The sequence below is a fragment of the Coccinella septempunctata genome, chromosome X (genome assembly GCF_907165205.1).
Source record: "Coccinella septempunctata chromosome X, icCocSept1.1, whole genome shotgun sequence".
Classification (NCBI taxonomy): Eukaryota; Metazoa; Arthropoda; class Insecta; order Coleoptera; family Coccinellidae; genus Coccinella; species Coccinella septempunctata.
Window position 1 is genome coordinate 5333434 of NC_058198.1, and position 25621 is coordinate 5359054.

Here is a 25621-nt window from a genome sequence, read left to right on the forward strand (position 1 = left end):
CGCCTTTTTTCCAATAATTTCAGTTTGTTCGAAAAGTTAAGTGAATGCTCAAGAGCCAATCGAGGCTTTTGAGAACAATATTTATCTTGAAATCAACTCGAAGGATTTAGCTTTGGTGGAAAGGTCGATATGGATATGTGCATAGATTTTCAGATTCAAAAATTTTTCCATTTTTTCCATAAAGGTCTTGTGACAGATGGTCATTCTCGAATTAAAAACATCTCTATTCGATCCTAAAACGATGTAAAATTTAAGTTATGATTCAATTAAGGTATTATTATTAAAGGAAATCTTGTATGCTTATCAAACTGCCTGAAAATGTAAGCAAAGTTTTGAACAATACCTTGAAACTAGCTTCCATTAGATTGATATTGGTTTTTATGTAGTAAAAAATAGTTTTCCTCATAAATTTCGAAATTGGCGCACTATTCCGAAATAAGGTATATTTCACACGCGAGAAAGCATGCGTTCAAATAAATGTCTACAGTGCTACAAAACTACAGGGAAAATGAAGCATATCTTAAAGGTCAAATTATCTACTGTCAGTTCCGCAGGATTCACTAGTTTTCACTGCTGATATCTGCAGTTCGGTTGTTGATATGTTACGACTAGATCGTTGTTAAGTTTAGCAGGATAAAACTATTTAAAACTTTGTAAGTTCTGCAGGACACTTAACCTGTATCCTTTGTTTTGTTATGAAAATTTATTTAATTCCTGCTCCTGCTGAGTTATTCAGAAGAGAAATTCATTGAATTATTTTGGGAGGCCCTATTTTTTTTTGTCAACACTATTACTATCCATTTTATTTGAATAGGTGAGTGACAGGTGCCCAAGAGAAAAAACACAATTTGAAATTAAATACAATTATCTCATTTTGATGTTTTGCAGGAATCTCTACCATGGTTGGAATTTTGCCATTAACAATTCATCTATAATTTCTTAATAATGGTGGAAATAGGATTATCTAGTCTTCTGCATGTAGGGGACATTGTTTCCCTATATGCAGAAGGGTCAAGTGCAGCAAGTGGATTTTTGAGTACTTTGGGGTAAGAGAATTTATGAGCCAAGTGATCATATGTAAACTCCAATAATATTTCAGTTTAGTTGATGATCGTTGTGTTGTATGTCCTGAAGCTGGAGATTTGCTCAATCCCCCGAAGAAGTTCAGAGGTAATCATTTAATTTTTAATATTTGAGATCCATATATTATGTATTCGTTTTTTCAGACTGTCTCTTCAAAATATGTCCCATGAACCGATATTCTGCTCAAAAACAATTCTGGAAAGCTGCCAAACAAAGTATGACATCCAACACGGATACAAATCTGCTCAAAAGACTTCATGTGAGTTAATAATTCATCATATAGAGGTGTTCCAAGTGGATATGATATGCCAAGGCATATATAACAAATCTGACAAGGATAATATTTGTATTATTCCACTGACTGGAAAGAAACTATTGAAATTGCACTGAATGTTAAATAATTTTCCTTTTGTTCCATTATCAGTGCATGGAATGCTGTGGTTTTATAGTTGCTTATCTATTTTTGCAAACCTATTCCACTTCAATTATTTCCTAAGTACAAACTTATCATCATTCAATTTCAATACTTCCATTCACAAATATTTTCTTTTGTTCAGATTCTGCTGATAACGTTAAAATTCTTCTGATGTGAAATTTTGGATTTTGCATTATTCTGGGTTCCTTGTTTTTGACTGAATTTAAATCAAAAGAACGATTTTTGCATGAATATAGCTGGTACTGTTGACGCCAATTGAATCAAAGATATATTTTCATCAGTCGGTTGCAATTATTGTTTGCCTTGAATATTTTGCAGTAACGCCATCTAATGGCATTCCATGTACGGGGGATGCTAAATATTGAAGGGTCAATTTCTAATGTTTCCAAATTTCCAAGTGAAAGTAGGAAGTAGGACAATTTCAGATTTAGTGTCTACTGATAATTGATCGTAGTCCGAGATGCTCCAGATTTTCAGTTTCATAATGGTGGGTTTATGTAGCGTTCCTAAGAACTAAGACCTAAAAAAGGAATCAATATCTTAGTTCTTAGGAAGACGGTCGTTATGTGATCTCCGATCGAAAAATAGATGAGCGAACGGTTCGATTTTCGGTAATTATTTAAAATGCTGGAGGCTAATTATATCTTCAAATGACGCGTTACTCCACACACACTCCATTTTCAATAATTTCAGGAAGTAACTTTGGACGTTAGGGGATGAAGCTAGAAAAGTAAAACTGAAATCATACAACCCTTTATTTTAAAATAAACATATTTTTTCTACGTTTTTATTCACGTTATGAAAGTTGCTTCAATAAGAGCGTAATATTCAAATTCGGACCATTTTGGCCGTCGTATTGACACTTTGTTTATATCATGACAAATCGATCTTTGTGCATAAAATTTTTCATTTCCTGAATTCACCTCGTATTTTTTCTTATTTCATTAGACTGCCATTTACCATCATCTACATATGTTACCAAATATCCAAACTGATACGATTAGAATATTTATTTAATCGGAACCGAACACTGATTCCTGAAGGAAATTAGGTATTATTATCTGTGCCGATCTGTTCGATAAAACCTATTCAGCGTTTATTAGTTATCAGAAATATACACATCACTCAGAACCGAATGGATCCTTTCGTTCTATTAATAAATAACCTAAACAAAAACAATTCGACTCGCCAATGAAGTAGCCTAAGAAGAATTCCTATACTGAATCATTTATTATATTTAGATATTTACGACAATAGTTTCCTGCTATCGATTAAACCAGATAAATTCATTATTTACGGGTCTTGAAGCAACCACAGTTATTCAGATACCTTATTATTGGAGGTTGATTCGAATTACCGGTTGCAGTATTTGAATATTCTCGCAGGAAATTGATATTCGGCATAGACACAAAATAGGACCGATAATTCTACGTCATAGTTTTAGGATACAGGGTATCGAACTTTTAATTAATAAATAATTATAGGGATCAGTAGAAGGTTCTTTCGAATTATCGAGTTCTACTTCGATGTTTTCACAGGGGATTTATATTTGGCATACTCACTAAGTGAGGAAATATTGAAGCTACAGAGTGTCGAACTTGAATCCTAGACTCCTCAAATTAGTATGTATTTCTACAAGGACGTGACAATGTATAACACTTTTTTACCTGGCTTAGCGGTTTGAGCTCCGACTATTCACAGGTTATTATTTTAACTTGCAATGAGTTTTTATATTTGTACTTACGAGCTTTATCACCTTTTTTGTGAAATATGCCGTGTTTTCCACGCTCGTGGAAGATAATATCACCTTCAGAACGTGTAGTGATGAAAAAACTCATCGCATGTCATTTTAGTTGTGTATTTTTGCCAAGAATCGACCACATCAATTAAATTTTTGAAATTTTCCATGAAAAAAAAACTTTCTCGATTATTCATCGTGAAGAAACGGAAGTGAAGAATTGGGGCTCATGAGAATGACCAGTGTTTGTCGAATTAGAGAAAACTTTAGCTCGATTTTTTTTCAGCATGCCGCCGAAATAGAAAAGAAGCAGAATGAGAGCGAGAACAAAAAGCTTATGGGGAACAACGTACCGTACGGTAGCGTTGTTCAGTTGTTACATCTCAAATCCAACAAGTATCTCACCGTCAACAAACGTCTACCCGCCCAATTGGAAAGGAACGCCATGAGGGTCTATCTCGACGGTAACGGCAACGAGGGTTCCTGGTTCTACATCCTCCCCTTCTACAAGTTAAGATCGACCGGCGACAACATAGTGCTCGGCGACAAGGTCATACTGAACCCGGCAAACACCGGTCAGCAGGTCCTCCACGTGTCCGCCAACCACGAGCTACCCGACAATCCCGGCTGCAAGGAGGTGAACGTGGTCAACGGCAACACCTCCTGGAAAGTCACCCTCTTCATGGAGCACAAGGAGAATTCGGACGACATACTGAAAGGTGGCGACGTCGTTCGTCTATTCCACGCGGAACAGGAGAAATTTCTGACGATGGACGAGTACAAGAAGCAGCACCACGTCTTCCTGAGGACCACCAGTAGGGCCAGCGCCACTTCGGCCACGAGCAGCAAAGCTCTGTGGGAGATAGAGGTAGTGCAGCACGATCCTTGCAGGGGCGGCGCTGGCCACTGGGATTCCCTGTTCAGGTTCAAACATCTGGCCACCGGGCAGTACCTCGCTGCCGACGTCAACAACGAGCAGATTACTTATCAGATGAGGACGAAATTTCGCGTGGAGGCGGCCGATGTGCCCGCCTATCATCTGGTACCGGTGGCCAATTCGACGGAGATCGCGTCCCTCTTCGAATTGGACCCTACGAGTCTGACCAGGGGCGATTCCCTGGTACCCCAATCGAGCTACGTTCGGTTGCACCATTTGTACACGAACACCTGGGTCCATTCGACTTCCTTGCCCATTGACAAAGAGGAAGACAAGCCTGTGATGTCTAAAGTTGGTTGTGCCACTATGAAAGAGGATAAGGAAGCCTTCGCTTTGATATCCGTGTCTCCTGTCGAAGTTCGAGATCTGGATTTTGCAAACGACGCATGCAAGTTATTGTCATCACTGTCTGTCAAATTGGAAGCTGGAACAATTTCGATAAACGAAAGAAGGTATGAGTTTGGAATTTGCCGTTTTCCCACGAGACGTTCAACTTGTATGATTTTTTTAGATCGTTGAATAATCTACTGCAAGATATCGTTTATTTCGTGGCAGAATTGGAAAACGAACAAAATAAAACTGAAGCTTTGGAGTTGATCGTCACCAATCCTAACAGGGATCGGCAGAAACTGCTGAGAGAACAGGCCATTCTGAAACAGCTCTTCAAGATTCTGCAGGTAAATGAAAGTTATCGTTAACGTTAGAGAAATTTGAGTTACCCTTATTCGATTTACGAATAAATTCCCTTTCAGGGGCCTTTTCTCGACAACCCGAATGGAGATGGACCTTTTTTGAAAATCGAGGAACTCAACGATCCACGCCACGCCCCGTACAAGCATATATTCAGGTTGTGCTACAGGATCCTCCGTCTGAGTCAGCAGGATTACAGGAAGAACCAGGAGTACATAGCGAAACACTTTGGCTTCATGCAGAAGCAGATCGGTTACGATATATTAGCCGAAGACACCATAACGGCCCTGTTGCACAACAATCGTAAACTGCTGGAGAAACATATAACTCCTGCTGAAATAGAAACGTTCGTCGGTTTGGTCAGGAAAAATATGAGCACTTGGGAATCCCGGTTTTTGGATTACCTATCCGATTTGTGCATATCGAACAAGAAAGCGATACCGGTGACTCAAGAACTGATTTGTAAGAGTGTTCTCAGTCAAAAGAATTCGGATATATTGATCGAAACACGAATAATGAAGACGCAGGTGGAAGTTGAGGATTTGTTAGAGAGCGAACTCGAAGAAACCAAAGACGATGATTCACAAGATCCTGTAACCGTAGTCGAGGAATGCCAAGTCGTCCTGTTGTGGAACAATAGGCAGAAATCGATGCCTCTCGTGGAAATGTGCAAAAACGCGAAAAATAATAAGGACCAACAGGCCATTTTGGACTATTACAGGCACCAGCTGGATCTGTTCTCGAACATGTGCCTTAACAGGCAATATTTGGCTTTGAACAATCTTTCTCCACATCTGGACATCGATCTGATTTTGAGGTGTATGGCCGATCAGACTGTGAGTTTCGATCTAAGGGCGTCGTTCTGCCGGCTTATGCTGCATCTGCACGTTGATAGAGATCCGCAGGAACCTGTCACGCCTGTCAAATATGCGAGGTTATGGTCGGAAATACCGGCCAAGATGTCTATAAACGAGTGAGTTATTTCAAATTGTAATCCATCTATCGAGCGTTTGAAAATCTTCGTGATAGTTCGAAATTCCCTTATTACGAAGATTTTTACTCATGATTTCCTACAGCTTAAGAACATGAAAAACTGTATCAGAATAACATCACTTTTCCAGTTATGATACAAATAAAACGCCGGACCCGAACAAGGAAGCGGTAAGATCGAGGTTCGATGGAACAATATCATTCGTTGAAGATTACCTATGCAACGTTGTTGCGAAAATGTGGTCTTTTTCTGATCAAGAGCAAAATAAGTTGACGTTTGAGGTATGTGATTAACAGGTAAAACTTGATTACACTTCGTTTGCTACAGTCGAAGATTTCAGGTAGTAAAACTGGCTAGAGAATTAATCTATTTTGGTTTCTATAGTTTTTCTGACTTGCTTAGATTAACGAAAACTTTGCTCAGTATTTTGGATTGTGTGTCAGAAAATGATTACAACGATGGAAGGTTACCAAGAGGCGACATTGAATGTAAGTCTTGATAACAAAAATAACAGAAACTATTTATTTCATGTCTCTAATATGTTTAATTAGCCGCTGACTACAAAATTGCCGGGACTAGAGGTATATTGATGGAAATTTTTATGAGAGGTGTTATGCATTCTAGTTCGAATTGACTTTCAATCTAGTGTTAACAACAAAATCTTTCAGCCTTCTTGGTGGTTTTTAATATTATTATGTATGCTTTGATGTTTTCAACTCTCGTGTCTCCTTTTCGAATCCCTTGAAGCAACATCAACCTGATCAAAAGCTACCCAGATCCAGAGTTCTTATGTTAACGGGAAACTATCCATTAGACGAATATGAATCATTTCATGTGAAATATCCTCAGAACCTTTTTCGTAAAAGATATTCGAAGTACTCCATGAAGAGGTCAGTTCATAGTTCAGAATACCTAATAGGCGCAGGCGCATTTAACTACTAAGCGAAAGAAGAGAACTCGGTTTCTGTGTGCGCAGTCGCCAATTCGTGAATTTGAGACCCATAATTGTAAATGAATTTTGATCGTTTCTGTGGAAAAAATCCCCATTGCATAAAGAAACTGTTGATTTGGGTAGAAGCACAGTATATTTCTGAATCGCAGTATCACCGAGAGTACGATTTAACTTTCCTTTGCGATCAATATTGGATTTTGTTCGTTCAAACCATGAATCAATAAAGGCAAACAATTCATGGTAGAAGATCGAACAAAATCACAACTTATTAGATAAGAATAGAGGTTTGTAGTTTTACTTTAGAGTAGACTTATGCAGGTTTAGATTCGATTATTTCAATGAACTATTTCATCTAGCTGACTTGGTTAAAATAATTTCTGTGAGTAGATTGTAATTTGAAGATTGTTTGCATGGATCAGCATGGTTTAATTTTGTTTTTCTCCGAATCAGTTTCCTCGATTTTTCATTGAACGACCGGTTTCTCGAAACTGAAGACTGCTATTTCGTCTTGGATTGAAATTCAATGAGAAATCGTTATCGAGCATATTTGGTTACATTGCTTCTTTTTTCTGCCATCTTGTCCGATCACGTTTTAATATAATTATTTATGAGAGTAGCTGAAGGAGGAGTGTTACGCACGATGGGAGCCATGGGTGCTGTGATGACTTCTCTTACAGTTGGTCGATCGGTTGTAAATACAAATTCAGTTCAGAACAAGACCTCTCATAAGGAGTATCCCTTAGTTATGGATACAAAGTTGAAAATAATAGAAATTCTTGAAGTGAGTCCAAAAGGTATTCCCATTTTGGGCAGGTTGAAAGGTTTCATATTTACAGTTTATATTGGATGTTCGCTTGGATTATAGGATCAGCTGTTTACTTAGCATATTCAAGCAAGAATTCGACGAGAGCGGAAAAAATAATATGGGAGATACGATAAATATGCACAAGAATATAGATCTCGAAGCTATTGGTAGCCAGGCTGAAGGAATATTTGGCAGTAGCGAAGAATGTGAAGTTTTAGATCTTGATGGCCACGGAGGTAGGACCTTTTTAAGGGTACTTCTGCACTTGGTCATGCACGATTATCCGTCCTTGGTATCTGGAGCGCTGCATCTTCTTTTCAGGCATTTTAGTCAGAGGCAAGAGGTGTTACAGGCTTTCAGACAGGTAAATGCTGATTGTCTTTCAAGCTTATCTCGACCTTTCGTCAATTTGAAATGGTTTCAGGTCCAACTATTGGTATCTGATAGCGATGTCGAGTCATATAAGCAGATCAAATCCGATCTGGATGTGCTCCGACAATCTGTCGAAAAATCCGAGCTTTGGGTGTACAAATCGAAGAGTATAGACGATCATCAGTCAACCATGAAGAAGAACAAGGATGATGACGAAGAGACAATTGTTAAGTCGTCATCAAGTCGTTCCATATTGGAGAAGAAGGGATCAGCGATCAACTTGGACGTTGGACCGCCGTTGCAACAAGAACAGGCAGACGAGTATAAGAAGATTCAGCAGATACTGATACGTATGAATAAGCTGTGCATTCATGTGTCGGCGAGCGGCTTGATCAAGCCCAGGAAGCACGAGCAGAGGTTGTTACGCAACGTTGGTGTGCATACTGTCGTGCTGGATCTCCTGCAGATACCGTACGATGAGAAAGAGGACGTCCGCATGAACGAACTGATGAGGCTGGCCCACGAGTTCCTGCAGAATTTCTGCCTGGGCAACCAGCAGAATCAGGTTCTGCTGTACAAACATTTGGATCTGTTCCTGAATCCCGGTGTGAGTTTTTCTTTCAGATCGAACACAAAATTATTCATATAAAATTACTATGAAACATTTTTTTTTTTTCAGATAAGGGAAGCTCAGACAGTATGTGCAATATTTCAAGACAACTCCACGTTATGCAATGAAGTGAACGAGAAAGTTATCCAACACTTTGTTCACTGCATCGAAACTCATGAAAGACACGTGCAATATTTGAAATTTCTTCAGACTGTAGTCAAGGCTGAGAATCAGTTCATAAGAAAATGTCAGGACATGGTGATGCAAGAGGTAGGTGATTCTGGTTATTCGATTTCTGAGAATAAACAAGCTCTCGATGATAACTGCCTCTAAATTTCACGTTTACACTGGTAGGAATGACTGATTGATAAATTAATTTATCTTTTAGAATCTTTGTCACTGCTTCAGCTGAATTAAAGTTTGAATCTTCACTATCACGATGCTAGAATACGTTTCAAAATACGACCATACCTTGAGAACTCTTCAACATAACGAAACCTTTTTTTCGTTAAACTTTGAAGTTCACGACTTGGTTGTGGAAGTATATTGAAGTGAATAAATTTGTGGTTCTTACTTAGACTCGTCATTCGATTTTCTTGCAGATGGTGAACGCTGGCGAAGATGTACTCGTTTTCTATAACGACAAGGCGTCATTCAGTCATTTTATCGAGATGATGCGATCCGAGAGGCACTGTATGGACGAGGGAAGCCCTCTGAGATACCATGTGGAACTGGTGAAATTGCTCGCTTGCTGTACGATGGGAAAGAATGTTTATACCGAAATCAAGTGCCATAGTTTGCTGCCATTGGACGATATAGTATCAATAGTGGTCCATCCGGACTGTATACCGGAAGTTAAGGAAGCATACGTTGGATTTTTGAATCACTGCTATATCGATACAGAAGTTGAAATGAAAGAAATTTATACGTCGAGCCATATGTGGACGCTGTTCGAGAAATCTTTCTTGGTCGATATGGCCGATATCGCAACAGGTCCCACTGACAGAAAGCATCCAGATAAAGCTTTAGAGAATTACGTGACCAACTGTGTGATGAATATCATTTCTACTTTCTTCAGTTCTCCATTCTCCGATCAGTCAACGACTGTCCAGGTAATTTTTTTGAGTACCTTCAAGGTGGATGGTTGTGCTTGTCGGCTTTGAATGTATTGCCCTAATCTCTCTTTATATTGATAGTTTTTCAGTTTTCATTCGATATGAAATTTTAGGATTTCATTCTCTACTCTTCAGTTTGGCATTTTTGTGCTACAACTAACTGACTTCTTTAATCAGATTGGCGTCAAACGTGATACCCCTTGAGAGAATGTTAAAATCATGGAAAAGTAAGTTCATTTTTAAGCGATGATTAATTTGGCAGCAGTTTTTAGTAGTCTTACTATAAATGAAAGTGAGATTTCAAAGTATTCTGAGCATATAAAATTGACAAATTCTCTTCCTCACGTTGGGCGCCATAATTAGTGTTTTAACATACTCAATATGACGCTTTCGTGAATAATATTTTTACACCGACAAACTATCAGTATGATAATCACCACTAATAATGTTGGGAACATAGAAACACCTGCATGAGGCAAAGATTTATTGGAGTGACTTGCCCATAGAAAACCTGGAAGATTTTGATCCATTTACAGTTATAGAACCTCTAAAACATTGCCCTCCAGTAACAGCTAATGTAAGTACTAAACACATTTATTTTAGTGAAAGTTAGTGAGAATCATTACAGGACTAATTCAAATTAAACTCGGGAACCGTGGAGTTAAATTAAACTCCTCACAGAAATAAGCTTCTCAAATCCTGTATCTATTTGTTTACTGAAAGAATATTAATCATCAGCTTTATGTGAAATCGAATTCTTTGAATTGATTCATTGGCTTTTTTGAGAAACTTATACAGCATGATAATTTTCCACTAAATTTCCTGCCTTAGAGAGATATTTTCTTACTTTCGATCCTTGCAAAACTGTAGTTGGGCTTTAGCTTAATCATGGGTTAAAGGTAGTTGTGAAGAACAGACTTATATTGCTTTATTGGGATAACAACGTATCTAACTTTTTCATATTTAACGGAACTTCGTCTGGAACATATCGTTATTTTTTAAATGCATTTTAGACAAGACAGCCAATTTTCGTGCAACTATTACAATCGGCATTCAGGGTGTCGCAATGTTCATGGTTATCGCCAGCCCAACGTTTCAATGTGGAAAATTGCATAAGGACTTTATCAGATGTCGGTTAGTATAGGTTAGATTTCAATCAACGTTTTCTCGGGAATAAGAACGTATATTTCAGCCAAAAACAGAGGCATTGCTATACCTTTGGATTTGGAAAGCCAAGTAGCTGCCATGTTCAATAAGGCAACATTATTAACAAGGCAGACGAGCAAGTGGTTGCAAGCTTCAAAAACTCCCAAGATTGAGCGTTCTCAATCACAGGTAAGTCGGGTGATTTTTTTCACTACGAAATGAAAATTTTTTTTCTTGTAGTTGATGAAGCTTGACAGGAGTATCATCGAAGGTCTCCAAGACATAGTATCACTTTTGGAAGACCAACTGAAGCCATTGGTACAGTCAGAGTTGTCCCTATTGGTGGACGTTCTTTATAGACCAGAACTTCTTTTCCCATTTGGTTCCGATTCCAGAAAGAAGTGCGAAAGTGGTGGCTTCATAAGAAGGTAATTTTGAACTACTTCTTCGAATTGCACGCGCCCCTGCTGAATTCTCTTTGCAGACTCATCAAACATACCGAACAACTTCTGGAAGAGAAAGAGGAGAAACTTTGCGTTAAAGTATTGAAAACATTAAGAGAAATGATGGCAATCGATCCTGAGTACGGTGAAAAGGTAGGTAGAACTGTTGAAGTTGAATACTGAACATTCTTCGAAACGGATAAATATTATATATATCATCGGTTACGTACAAGTTTATTTCCACTCGAAAAAATTTCAAATCATTCTTTTATCGCATTGCTGCTTAGAACGAAAATATGGAAAAGGAGAGAGAGATGGTATTGGTAATTGGCTGTTGAATAATTGAGAAAAAACTTACTGTTGTTTTTTTAGGGAGATGTCCTGCGAAACAGTCTACTCGCTCGGTACTTCGGAAAAGCTTTCGTACAGAAACACGATACAGTTGCGTTGGGAAATTACCAAATTACAGCTGTGATGCACGGCCCCGGAGGTAAAACCCATAAATATTCCTATTTACCAATGAACACCCACAAAAGCACTACCTTTACTCTTTAGGTATATCTGCCGTTTTGCAGATGTATCTCAAAAGTAGTTTTGTGTAGATCTTTGTTTGAGATAGGTCTAATTTCAGGTAGAACTTCTTCGAGATAAGTCTGAATATAGGTCAGAACTAGATAAAATGTAGATCTACCTGTAAATTAGATCGTACTAAAATGTAGATCTACCTACTTATTCACTCTGTTCTAATGCTACCTTAATTTCTACAGCGAAAGTGTTGAGTAGAGCAGGGCGGACGTTGCACGAAGTTCAAACTCATTTAGACAGGGAGGGTGCGTCAGATCTGGTCGTCGAGCTGGTCATAAACTCCGTCAGTTCACCAATGATTTTCGGAGAAGTAGTTGAGCTTGGAATAGCCCTTCTCGAAGGCGGTAATCCAATCATTCAGAGGAGTATGTTCAACAAATTGGTAGCTGGCGACTTAAGTTTATCTTTCTTCAAGGTACGTTGTTTTGTTAGATTACCTTCCGACATTTTTCGCGCGTAATCGTTAACGTTTCAGGTTTTTTATGATAAGATGAAGGACGCCCAACAAGAAATTAAATCGACGGTAACTGTGAACACGTCGGATATAGCTGCCAAGGCGCACGAGGATAAACAAGATGTGAAAGATTTGGATAAAGTGTCGAAAAAACCAAACGGCAAAATGAACGGAATCCAGATAACCGATGAATTGACGGAGGAATTGCACAGAGCGGCCGAAACGACTTCGCAAGCTTACGCTCAAATTCGTAACAGCATCGGAACCGGAGACGAGGCTGTGGTAGCTCAGGGATCCGCGTCAGCTTTCGAGGAACTGCTCGCGGAGAAGCTGGAGAAGAATAGGGAAAGGGAAGAACAAAATATGCTCTCTAATAAGATATTGATAATGCAGCCTATACTGAGGTTCCTACAGCTTCTTTGCGAGAATCACAATCCCGCCTTGCAGAATTTACTTCGTAACCAGAATAACAAAACCAACTACAATCTGGTGTCTGAAACGTTGATGTTCCTCGATTGCATTTGCGGCTCGACAACAGGAGGACTGGGCCTTCTCGGACTGTACATAAACGAGAATAACGTTGGTCTCATCAATCAAACGTTGGAAACGTTAACCGAATATTGCCAAGGACCCTGTCACGAGAATCAAAACTGTATAGCCACGCACGAATCCAACGGATTAGACATAATCACCGCTCTTATATTGAACGACATCAATCCTCTGGGGAAGACCAGGATGGATCTGGTTTTAGAACTGAAGAATAACGCGTCGAAACTCTTACTGGCCATCATGGAAAGTCGGGGCGATAGTGAGAACGCCGAGAGGATCCTGTACAACATGAATCCCAAACAACTGGTTGACGTGGCTTGTCGTGCTTTCCATCAGGAATCCTCGAACGAGGAGGACGATCTGGACGATAGCGGCGCGGACGATGCGGTGTCCCCGAAAGAAGTCGGTCATAACATCTACATCCTCTGCCATCAGCTCGCTCAACATAACAAGGAACTGGCGGCGTTACTTAAGCCCACGGATTTCGCGCTAGATCTCAAAACGCAGAAGGCGCTCATGTACTACGCTACCCACACTGCTCAAATCGAAATTGTAAGACACGATCGTACGCTGGAGCAGATCGTCTTTCCCATACCCGAAATTTGCGAGTACATTACGACTGATACGAAGATAAGGGTATTGAATACGGCCGAGAGGGACGATCAGGGTTCGAAGGTGGCAGACTTCTTCGACAGAACGGATGCAATGTTCAACGAGATGAAGTGGCAGAAGAAATTGAGAGGTTGGTATTTGATCGTTTGGAGCCGTTGCACTAAGGCTTGATGATCAGTACTAACACAGTCGTTAGGATCATCAGTCCTTTTTGAAATGGCTCGCAGTGCAGTTTTTAATTTTAACCTTGAACTTGCAGCGCAACCTGTGCTATTTTGGGTCAGCAGCTATATGTCTTTATGGAGTAACATACTATTCAACTGCGCCGTATTGATTAATCTGATAGTTGCATTCTTTTATCCGTTCGAATACACTCTGCCCAGTGAGTATACATAAACAGTAAGTTTGGACGATGAAATTACCAACATTTTGTTTTAGATATCAGCTCCAGTATATCCATATTAATTTGGCTTGCCATGCTAGCGTCAGCAACTATTGTTTTAACGCTACCGAGAGAAATGGGAATCAGGACATTGGTAGCATCAACTATTTTGAGACTGATCTTTTCTTTAGGCCCAGAGCCCACTTTATGGCTCTTGGGCTCGGTCACCATATTACTCAAATGTATTCATCTAGTCAGTATCATGGGAAACCATGGAACCTTAACAAAAACTTATCAGCAGATACTCACTGATGCGGAACTTGTTTATCACCTAGCCTATCTTGTATTCTGTATGCTGGGCCTTGTTATGCATCCGTTTTTCTACTCTGTTTTGGTAAGTCTGATTACCCTGTATTTTTCTGATTTCAAAATCGATAATTTTTCAGTTGTTCGATGTAGTTTATAGAGAAGAGACACTATTGAACGTTATAAGATCTGTAACAAGAAACGGCCGTTCCATTATATTAACAGCAGTATTGGCGATGATATTGGTTTACATGTTTTCACTGATTGGTTACATGTTCTTCAAGGAAGATTTCATTGTTAGTGTTAATGTAAAAACAGGTAATATGTATGCTATCTTTGATTGCTTATAACCAGCGTCCACAAAAATTGTCAAGTTACGGCGATTTTTTTGGACGGTTTTCATAAGACGATTTGAGACATGAGTTATATCATTCACAGAAGAAGATTGTGAAACAATATCCCGACAAACTGGACATCATTACATCGAAGATGGTGGACACTGTAAGCAGATCGATGATGGAGAGGAAAAGAGAGAACGTGCCTGTGATTCGTTGATAATGTGTATTGTTACTACTCTGAATCAGGGCCTTCGGAATGGAGGGGGTATAGGAGACATATTGAGAGCACCAAGCAGTGAGGTAACAAATTCATTCGTATGAACGAACCAAATATGACGATTTCTCTTTATTTCAGGAACCACTTTTCGTTGCTCGTGTAGTATACGACTTGCTCTTCTTCTTCGTGGTGATAATCATTGTACTTAATCTGATTTTTGGTGTTATTATCGACACTTTTGCCGATTTGAGATCTGAAAAGCAACAAAAAGAACTTATTCTGAAAAATACGTGCTTCATTTGTGGTGAGTATAACTGTTTTCATCGTAGATTTTCTGCGAATGAAGAATTATCACAAAAACCGATAGTTCATTTTGGAAAACTCTCCAAATTGCTGTTTATTGAAGAGTTCATTGTATCTGAACAGGGAATTCATGGCTGTCTAGGGGAAATAAGTTTTTGAACCAGGCTCCGTATAATATTTTTCTAAATTGTAAGTTGACCGTTGAAAAAGAGCACCGCTGCTTGGCTATAGGAGCTGAATTAATATTGTGAATATTCTTCGATCGCATTATTTATGATTTATTACCGACCACAATATATCAATAATTCTGATTAATCCTCATCAATTAATTACTAATATGTAAATAAATTCTCGATTGTCGAAAAAATTCACTGCGTTGTTGATAGTGCTTTTAGCACTCTCGAACTCTTAAAACAAAATCACCAATTTGCTTATGGAAGTGATACACGAAAAAACGTGCTATACACCCACAAAAATTATCCAAACTTCAGAATGCGAAACAATGCTTAAAATTTGATTTGAATACGAAGGTAAATATTTTCAACTGTTTCATTATCGCTTTACATTGCAGGTTTGAATAGATCTGCGTTCGATAACAAGACCGTAAGCTTCGAGGAGCACATTAAATGTGAGCATAATATGTGGCACTATTTGTACTTCATAGTGCTAATCAAAGTGAAGGATCCGACTGAATTCACGGGTCCTGAAAGCTACGTTTATGCCATGGTGAAAGCATCGAATCTCGATTGGTTCCCAAGGTTACGGGCCATGTCGCTTGCTGCCGTCGAAGGGGATGGTGAACAAATTGAACTTCGAAGTTTGACAGCTCAACTCGAAACCACACAATTACTGGTGACAAATTTGTCTCAGCAGCTTATGGATCTGAAGGATCAGATGGCGGAACAACGTAAACAAAAACAGCGGTGGGAGCTATTAAACTCTGCCTCTGTTGCCCAGTTGAATCTTTCAAATTTGCAATAGGATATGGAAAAAGTAGAAAAAATTTCGAATTCTTCATCTTTTACATTAACAGTCTAGGTGGTGTGACTAATAGTACACTTAAAGGGATTCTCATGTAAGTGAAGAATTCTGGCAAAAGTACATATTATACTATTATTATTATATATATATATATTTAAGGAAAATTTTGGGAATATTGGATACTATTTTATTCTATAGATTTATTTGTGGCAACGCCGAAGTTTCGGAACAGTTCGTTTCTTTTTCAAAGAGCTACAACAAACAATATTGTACGCTTATCGAAAACATTGAGACATTTCAGGGAATGAAAAAAAAATGGATGTTTAGGTTGCGTACCTGCTGTGTTAATTTTTTGATTCCTTGAAATGTCAATGTTTTTGATGAGCATACAATATTGTGTCATAGCTAGCCTTGAGAAAGAAATGAACTGTTTCGAAACGTTGGCGTTGTTACAAATTAAAAAATAGGACAAAATAGTATCCAATATTCCCAATATTTTCTTTTTGAATAGCAATGGATGATAACAAAGTAATAATTATATATATCACCAGTGTCGATTTATGTACCAAATTGGAGAATTCTTCATGTAAGTGCACTGTTAGTGTGAAAGACTATCTGCCTAGTGAAACTGTTGATTTTGACTCTAAACTTTGTTAAAGATATTTCATATGTTGCTTATATGATGATTTGAAAAAATGCACAGTTTTGTCAATATTTATAAAGGGCGAACATGTTTTATGCTGTTGTCTTCACTGTAATCAATACAGAGCAGAATAAAGATTTTTTTATTGGACTGAATTTTTTGACTCCTTTTCCGAGATTGTACGCAAATTGCATATATTGGCAAAATGATTTACACTGTTTCCGGCAATATGTCGCGAGAAATTTTTTCAAATTTAGTTCCCAAACTCGCCGCCATAGGGTGCTATTTTTAAAGTCTCCAAAATCAGGGGTACTGCTGCACTACTCTTGCAATTTCAGGGGGCACTGTAATTGCAAAAATTTCGAGCCCGAGCACTGCAGTTCCCAGCGATACGTTCAGTACTGCACTACACCGCTAGGGGGCGCTGCGGTCGCTCGAAAAATTTTCGAATTTAGTTCCGAAAACACCCGCCAGGGGGCGCTATTTTTAAAGTGCCAAAATCACGACTTTCGCTGCACTACTCTTGCGATTTCAGGGGGCACTGTAATTGCAAAAATTTCGAGCCCGAGCACTGCAGTTCCCAGCGATACGTTTAGTACTGCACTACACCGCTAGGGGGCGCTGCGGTCGCTCGAAAAATTTTCGAATTTAGTTCCGAAAACACCCGCCAGGGGGCGCTATTTTTAAAGTGCCAAAATTACGACTTTCGCTGCACTACTCTTGCGATTTCAGGGGGCACTGTAATTGCAAAAATTTTGAGCCCGAGCACTGCAGTTCCCAGAGATACTTTTAGTACTGCACTACACCGCCAGGGGGCGCTGCGGTCGCCCGAAAAATTTTCGAATTTAGTTCCGAAAACACCCGCCAGAGGGCGCTATTTTTAAAGTGCCAAAATCACGACTTTCGCTGCACTACTCTTGCGATTTCAGGGGGCACTGTAATTGCAAAAATTTCGAGCCCGAGCACTGCAGTTCCCAGAGATACTTTTAGTACTGCACTACACCGCCAGGGGGCGCTGCAGTCGCTCGAAAAATTTTTGAATTTAGTTCCGAAAACACCCGCCAGGGGGCTACAAAAATTTCAAAGTGGCTGTAGCCCCCTAGCGGGTGTTTTCGGAACTAAATTCAAAAATTTTTCGAGCGACTGCAGCGCCCCCTGGCGGGTGTTTTCGGAACCAAATTCAAAAATTTTCCGAGCGACCGCAGCGCCCCCTGGCGGTGTAGTGCAGTACTAAAAGTATCTCTGGGAACTGCAGTGCTCGGGCTCAAAATTTTTGCAATTACAGTGCCCCCTGAAATCGCAAGAGTAGTGCAGCGAAAGTCGTGATTTTGGCACTTTAAAAATAGCGCCCTCTGGCGGGTGTTTTCGGAACTAAATTCGAAAATTTTTCGAGCGACCGCAGCGCCCCCTGGCGGTGTAGTGCAGTACTAAAAGTATCTCTGGGAACTGCAGTGCTCGGGCTCAAAATTTTTGCAATTACAGTGCCCCCTGAAATCGCAAGAGTAGTGCAGCGAAAGTCGTGATTTTGGCACTTTAAAAATAGCGCCCCCTGGCGGGTGTTTTCGGAACTAAATTCGAAAAATTTTCGAGCGACCGCAACGCCCCCTAGCGGTGCAGTGCAGTACTAATCCGCTGTGAAGTGCAGTGCTCAGCCTCAAAATTATTACAATTACAGTGCAGGGGGGGCACTATTCCGCCAAAATCGAGGGTGTTGTGCTGCACTGGCCCTAGACAGGGCCAGAATTGATGTACATACACGTCTAAAGGGGCATCAGGACTTAGAATTAATAATCCATAAAGCTTTCAATCTTTATTGATCTTCCAAGAAACATCAGAGTAGTGAAATTACAAAAATATATACTATTAGAGCCAGCAATAATAAAGAGCACAAAATAAGAGAGATTTTCAATTAGATGAATTCACTTTGGCAAATCATCTCAATAACCTTCCTTTTATTTCAGATGGTCTCGAATTGAAAGAGCCATAGCATCAAAAATAATTCTCATTTCTGGAAAACGAGTTCAGAATCGGAATCAGCGACCTCAAAATATTCAGAAAATATATTTAACTCTACTATATCTAGAACTTCAATTTTCAATTCTGATCGAACTTTTTTTCCTTACTATACATCAGGATAAAATTTGCAAGAAAATTTTTTTTGTGTCGTATCTTTTTCAAATTGGGTTCATAGATCAACGATGTCATGCTGATTCCGATTCTGCAACTTTTTTCTCGAAACGTAATCTTAAACCTCCGCAAGAGTCAGAATTTAGTTCCTTTAGATGGTCTCGAATTGAAAGAGCCATAGCATCAAAAATAATTCTCATTTCTGGAAAACGAGTTCAGAATCGGAATCAGCGACCTCAAAATATTCAGAAAATATATTTAACTCTACTATATCTAGAACTTCAATGTTCAATTCTGATCGAAATTTTTTTCCTTACTATACATCAGGATAAAATTTGCAAGAAAATTTTTTTTGTGTCGTATCTTTTTCAAATTGGGTTCATAGATCAACGATGTCATGCTGATTCCGATTCTGCAACTTTTTTCTCGAAACGTAATCTTAAACCTCCGCAAGAGTCAGAATTTAGTTCCTTTAGATGGTCTCGAATTGAAAGAGCCATAGCATCAAAAATAATTCTCATTTCTGGAAAACGAGTTCAGAATCGGAATCAGCGACCTCAAAATATTCAGAAAATATATTTAACTCTACTATATCTAGAACTTCAATTTTCAATTCTGATCGAACTTTTTTTCCTTACTATACATCAGGATAAAATTTGCAAGAAAATTTTTTTTGTGTCGTATCTTTTTCAAATTGGGTTCATAGATCAACGATGTCATGCTGATTCCGATTCTGCAACTTTTTTCTCGAAACGTAATCTTAAACCTCCGCAAGAGTCAGAATTTAGTTCCTTTAGATGGTCTCGAATTGAAAGAGCCATAGCATCAAAAATAATTCTCATTTCTGGAAAACGAGTTCAGAATCGGAATCAGCGACCTCAAAATATTCAGAAAATATATTTAACTCTACTATATCTAGAACTTCAATTTTCAATTCTGATCGAAATTTTTTTCCTTACTATACATCAGGATAAAATTTGCAAGAAAATTTTTTTTGTGTCGTATCTTTTTCAAATTGGGTTTATAGATCAACGATGTCATGCTGATTCCGATTCTGCAACTTTTTTCTCGAAACGTTATCTTAAACCTCCGCAAGAGTCAGAATTTAGTTCCTTTAGATGGTCTCGAATTGAAAGAGCCATAGCATCAAAAATAATTCTCATTTCTGGAAAACGAGTTCAGAATCGGAATCAGCGACCTCAAAATATTCAGAAAATATATTTAACTCTACTATATCTAGAACTTCAATGTTCAATTCTGATCGAAATTTTTTATACGTCAGGATAAAATTTGCAAGAAAATTTTTTTTGTGTCGTATCTTTTTCAAATTGGGTTCATAGATCAACGATGTCATGCTGATTCCGATTCTGCAACTTTTTTCTCGAAACGTAATCTTAAACCTCCGCAAGAGTCAGAATTTAGTTCCTTTAGATGGTCTCGAATTGAAAGAGCCATAGCATCAAAAATAATTCTCATTTCTGGAAAACGAGTTCAGAATCGGAATCAGCGACCTCAAAATATTCAGAAAATATATTTAACTCTACTATATCTAGAACTTCAATTTTCAATTCTGATCGAAATTTTTTTCCTTACTATACATCAGGATAAAATTTGCAAGAAAATTTTTTTTGTGTCGTATCTTTTTCAAATTGGGTTCATAGATCAACGATGTCATGCTGATTCCGATTCTGCAACTTTTTTCTCGAAACGTAATCTTAAACCTCCGCAAGAGTCAGAATTTAGTTCCTTTAGATGGTCTCGAATTGAAAGAGCCATAGCATCAAAAATAATTCTCATTTCTGGAAAACGAGTTCAGAATCGGAATCAGCGACCTCAAAATATTCAGAAAATATATTTAACTCTACTATATCTAGAACTTCAATTTTCAATTCTGATCGAAATTTTTTTCCTTACTATACATCAGGATAAAATTTGCAAGAAAATTTTTTTTGTGTCGTATCTTTTTCAAATTGGGTTCATAGATCAACGATGTCATGCTGATTCCGATTCTGCAACTTTTTTCTCGAAACGTAATCTTAAACCTCCGCAAGAGTCAGAATTTAGTTCCTTTAGATGGTCTCGAATTGAAAGAGCCATAGCATCAAAAATAATTCTCATTTCTGGAAAACGAGTTCAGAATCGGAATCAGCGACCTCAAAATATTCAGAAAATATATTTAACTCTACTATATCTAGAACTTCAATTTTCAATTCTGATCGAAATTTTTTTCCTTACTATACATCAGGATAAAATTTGCAAGAAAATTTTTTTTGTGTCGTATCTTTTTCAAATTGGGTTCATAGATCAACGATGTCATGCTGATTCCGATTCTGCAACTTTTTTCTCGAAACGTAATCTTAAACCTCCGCAAGAGTCAGAATTTAGTTCCTTTAGATGGTCTCGAATTGAAAGAGCCATAGCATCAAAAATAATTCTCATTTCTGGAAAACGAGTTCAGAATCGGAATCAGCGACCTCAAAATATTCAGAAAATATATTTAACTCTACTATATCTAGAACTTCAATTTTCAATTCTGATCGAAATTTTTTTCCTTACTATACATCAGGATAAAATTTGCAAGAAAATTTTTTTTGTGTCGTATCTTTTTCAAATTGGGTTCATAGATCAACGATGTCATGCTGATTCCGATTCTGCAACTTTTTTTCTCAAAACATAAAGCATTTGACCTTCCCAAGAATCAGAATTTATTAACCCGTCTTTCAGAGGGTCTCGAATTAAAATAGCTGAATCAACTGCCGTAGATATCATTTCGGGCATGTCCTTGTCCAACGAATGGCTTGAAATGCTGGGGCACTTCCTCTGGAACATCAGGGTCCATTTCTAGTTCTGCATGTCCTTTGTTCAATTATAAGTAGAGCAGCTGAAATAAATGTACGAGGTCATTTAGATACAGTAAATGGATGGACTATATCAAAATTGTTAACACAATTTCAAAAAAATTTTATAAGGTGGTTATTGAAGTGAAAAAGTAATTACTAGGACAAAAGCACCCCAAAGGGAAAATGCTGAAATATTTCATCCGGATGAGGAAAATTTTTCCAGTTTCATTCTTCCAGTATTCAATTTTCTCAAAATGGATTAAGTACCTATCAGTCTGATTGGTGAAATTCTGTACAACTAATTTTTGGCTATAGGCATTGAGTATTACTCAATGCTATGCGACATCAAATCGTCGACGATGGAGAGGTAATTTTGAGAAAATCAGACTCGATATAAAGCACGAAGAATTTCGAGAACAAAATTAGGCGGGAAAAATTTTGAAAAAATCTCTTCGGATATTAATTCACACGAATTCGACATGATTTGGATTTCAACATTTTTCTTTTATATACTCTCAAATGTAAACTTACCCTCTTGACTGGTCGCTCTCTCCACTATTTGAAGCATCGTTAACGTTTCTACTGCCTCTCGACCAATCACATCTGATGAAAAGGGAGCAACTTCCTACCTAATAAAAACAAATGTTAAATGAAAGTTAAAAAGCGATTGGGGATGTGGTGATAATTCCGAGTTCGAGAATAAATATTTGTCCAACTGATATATATATATATATATATAGGCTAGAATGGGTAATATAAAATCCATTCGATATCTAGTATAAGCAGGAAAAATAAATAATCTATATATTCAGAATGGGATGATTTTGATAGCAAGAAATACCCTGAAAAAATATTTTTTTTCATTTACACTCAAATGTGAACTTACCCACTGGTCGTACTCTAGACTACTTGAAAGCATCGTAAACTAATCATGTTCCGACTGTCTCCCAAACTCATCTGAAGAATATGGAGCCACTAGAGGTTATAGTTAAGTTGAAGAAAAAACGATGCAAAGGTAGAAACATTATTTTCGAGCCTGAAAAAATATGTTCGACGAGCTAGAAAAAAAATTACCACAAGAAAACACACTTAACGAGCCCTAGTAATTGTTTTCCGGAGCACCAGGAAAAAAATTTCTTCAACACCGAAAAAAAATTTCAAAATACAAATTTCATTTTGTGAGTCCGGGTAAATAAATGTCTCCGTTGAAAGGTCATCAGAAAAGTTAGTCAATTATATTGGGTTTATTTATTTACAACCGGATTTTACATTCTAATACTATACAAATTGAGTCTGAGAAGAACTACATTCATAATAAAAAGTGGTACTTGAATGGTAAGTATATATTTGTTCATAATTTAAAATACAACAAAAATAGTCCCAATAAAAGAAAAATATGTTAAATAAATAAGAAAATTAATTGATCCATTATTTGATTAACTATAACTTACGTAATAGAAAACAAAGCTCAAAAATGCAATGCTCTCCATCTTTCATATATCCATACTGTACGAGCTGCAGAGTAATAAAATTCCGGGAAAGTTACAGATTAAAACGGTTCAACACGCGGCGAATCCATAGTGAAGAAAATTTAAAAAAAAGGTCCATCTTGATGTTTTACTGATATCGATTTGAAGGGAATGTGAATCAACCTCAAAGCCGTTCTGCAAATTTTCTTGATTATGGCATCTGGAATTTTAGTTAAATACAAAATGGAAATGACAATCGACTGATGATGATAAGAGACGATATGTTCATACGACAAGTGAAATGTACATAAAAAATATCGGGTCCCGCAGATTTGAAAAACCTGTTGCTACTAAATTTCACAACCGACGTGTCATCGTCGTCCATTACGAATGCTGCTTTTAGAAAAAGTCGACGAGTGACTAATTCGTCTTGATCGCTTAATATTCATATTTGAAGGCTTTCCGTGTCTGGTTTTTACGTTTCTTTGTTTCTTCATGTCCTTCTGGAATGATAAGAAATACAAATTGCATCAATTCTGTACAGTCTGTCTCGCCAATCTTTTCAACGGTATTGTTTCTTAACCCGAAATATTGGTGGAAAGATTGGTAAGATTCGTTAATAAAAGGCGAAAATAACGCTAGGGACAACACAGTTGTCAAACTACATTCACTTGGTCAATTGTCATTTCTATACAACAAACTAAGATATGTCAGCTAGGACTGCTTATAGTCAAGGACTTCACTAGTCTTAAGAGCATCTGTTCGTTACTTCGGGAAAACATTTACCCTAAAAATATGAAAATGTAAAAAGATTTGATAAAAACACATCATTATTGTTATATAATTAAAAGTAGACGATAAATCAATGTGAATTTGTTGAAAGGTTATAAAATGGAGTTCTCCTGAAAATAAACAAATAGAAGAATTCTTTGGAATGTCCAATTTCCACAAGTTTAGGTGCAAAGGTACCTTGAAAGTGCATAAAAATAATGAAATTACTTTAGAAAGACTAGAATATATGAGTGAATGTTCTCCCCTGGGAATCCAATGTAACGCCCGAAAAGATCATGGAAGTGTCTATTTCGAAACAATTTTGCTCCTAGTGACTTTCTCAATTGTTTCAATTATTACTTTCATTTTATTACTTATCATAAATAGGTACCTTTAAGTATTTTTTGAGTATATAGTATGGAAAATATCAATTACAGTCGGGAAGTAAGGTATAAAAGAAATGATCGAAACGTAATAAAATATTATACTATATACTCAAAGATTAAAAATGGACGAAAAACATTTAGCTGTTTCAGTTTCATACATCAAAATATGTACACATATAAAGGAGTCCATCCTACGACTTAAAAATAGTTTCTTCAATCCAATGCAGTATTTTGGTTCTGAATAAGGTAGTTGACACCTTGTGCTGCATAGTGAATGGTCAGTGCTATAGTAGAAAGAATACTTAGGTTGGACACCTCAGACTCCGGATAATTCGGAGTTGGCTATGAACTAAATTATTCCGAACATGGATTATTTACTATTATTTTTGCACAATATGTCACTCAACACTGTTGGCAGTTTGGCATTTCATTTTAGACCGAATCTTTCAAACTTCTATAAATATAAAAATTACTAGTTATTAATAATAATGGGAAAAAAAGTTGGTATTGATATTTTTCTCGAAATTCCGTCTACATTTATCTGATTTCATTATTCAATATGTGCGTTTTGAATTTTCGTATCTCGAGATACTTTGACAACGAAGCAGCACTAAAAGCAGAGATTCAGTCTATTTAGCTCGTCCAACTGTCTAACTTCACTTCAGATCTTCAAGTTAAATCCATTTCATTTAACACTATTTTCAGGCGTAGAACTCCTTCTCATTACCTCTGTTGTAAGTATTCGCGTTCGGAGATGGCTTTGGCTCGCCCAAAGAATAGGACCCTTCATCTTTTTTGCGCATCCTGTAGACGATGAACATCACCACTAGAATTGCACACAGCAGTCCAACAACTGCTCCACCAATAACGGCTGTGGAAAAAATCACAAAATATTATTATCGGGCAATCATTCGATGAAAATTTCGAAAAGCAAAACTTGAAAATTTAAACCCAAACGAAACACTCAACCGTTGTAGGAACTCGAAAAAAATATATATTTTGGAGTCACCAATTCAATGAAGAGAAAATTTATCTTAAACATCTAGCGTGGATGTGATTGCATGTGTGATGAAATTATTTGTTGGGTCATCAACAAAATGAGATGAATCATTTGCATTCGTCACATTTTCTTACCTACAGCAAAGAAGATAACGATAACTTATATTTATTTTCCGGATTTCACTAGCTGAGGTCAGTTAAAAATTCGTAAAGACCGAACGGTTTCAGGGAGGTGGATGAAATTTCGAGATTTAATACTAGAAGTGTTGTATTTAAGAAATACATACAACTAATCCGAAAACGATAAAATCTAATTCAGCTCAATGAAATAATTCAGGCAA

The 25621-nt window shown here is 37.6% G+C and overlaps 2 protein-coding genes across 4 annotated transcripts in view; one reads left to right on the forward strand and one right to left on the reverse strand.

The window, feature by feature from the left end:
- The first annotated feature begins 533 nt into the window (after positions 1-533).
- LOC123322119 (inositol 1,4,5-trisphosphate receptor) lies at positions 534-16838 on the forward strand. 2 transcript variants are annotated; one of them, XM_044909961.1, is made up of 28 exons: positions 534-814; positions 889-1046; positions 1100-1170; positions 1227-1342; positions 3544-4646; positions 4706-4871; positions 4947-5857; positions 6006-6156; positions 6216-6363; positions 7445-7608; positions 7664-7996; positions 8057-8611; positions 8684-8884; positions 9217-9726; positions 10190-10306; positions 10743-10863; positions 10922-11064; positions 11116-11303; positions 11360-11471; positions 11691-11808; positions 12086-12318; positions 12379-13648; positions 13778-13900; positions 13957-14294; positions 14347-14524; positions 14645-14844; positions 14900-15065; positions 15636-16838. In XM_044909961.1, the coding sequence occupies exons 2-28, from the start codon at positions 946-948 to the stop codon at positions 16043-16045; spliced, it is 8247 nt and encodes a 2748-aa protein (XP_044765896.1). In that variant the 5' UTR covers positions 534-814; positions 889-945; the 3' UTR covers positions 16046-16838. The 2 variants fall into 2 exon arrangements, with proteins under 2 accessions (XP_044765896.1, XP_044765897.1); XM_044909962.1 differs by lacking the exon at positions 10190-10306 and having other exon boundaries at positions 535-814.
- Positions 16839-22884: 6046 nt separating this feature from the next.
- The window catches only part of LOC123322124 (syndecan), a 53485-nt gene continuing 50748 nt past the window's right edge, over positions 22885-25621 (reverse strand). The window contains exons 4-5 of one of the 2 annotated variants that reach the window (XM_044909968.1): positions 25009-25152; positions 22885-23627 (exon numbers count right to left, since the gene is read on the reverse strand). In XM_044909968.1, the coding sequence (XP_044765903.1) occupies positions 23563-23627; positions 25009-25152 (209 nt within the window). In that variant the 3' untranslated portion in view covers positions 22885-23562. Of the gene's footprint in view, positions 25153-25621 lie in introns of both variants that reach the window. The other variant, XM_044909970.1, reaches the window with a different exon arrangement.

Bases quoted from the DNA above. Each gene is read 5' to 3' on its own strand.
- LOC123322119 (XM_044909961.1), top strand. From the start codon at position 946: ATGGTGGAAATAGGATTATCTAGTCTTCTGCATGTAGGGGACATTGTT. The intron at 1,047-1,099 runs GTAAGAGAATTT...ATAATATTTCAG, and splicing joins GGATTTTTGAGTACTTTGGG to TTTAGTTGATGATCGTTGTG. The intron at 11,304-11,359 runs GTAATTTTGAAC...TTCTCTTTGCAG, and splicing joins AGTGGTGGCTTCATAAGAAG to ACTCATCAAACATACCGAAC.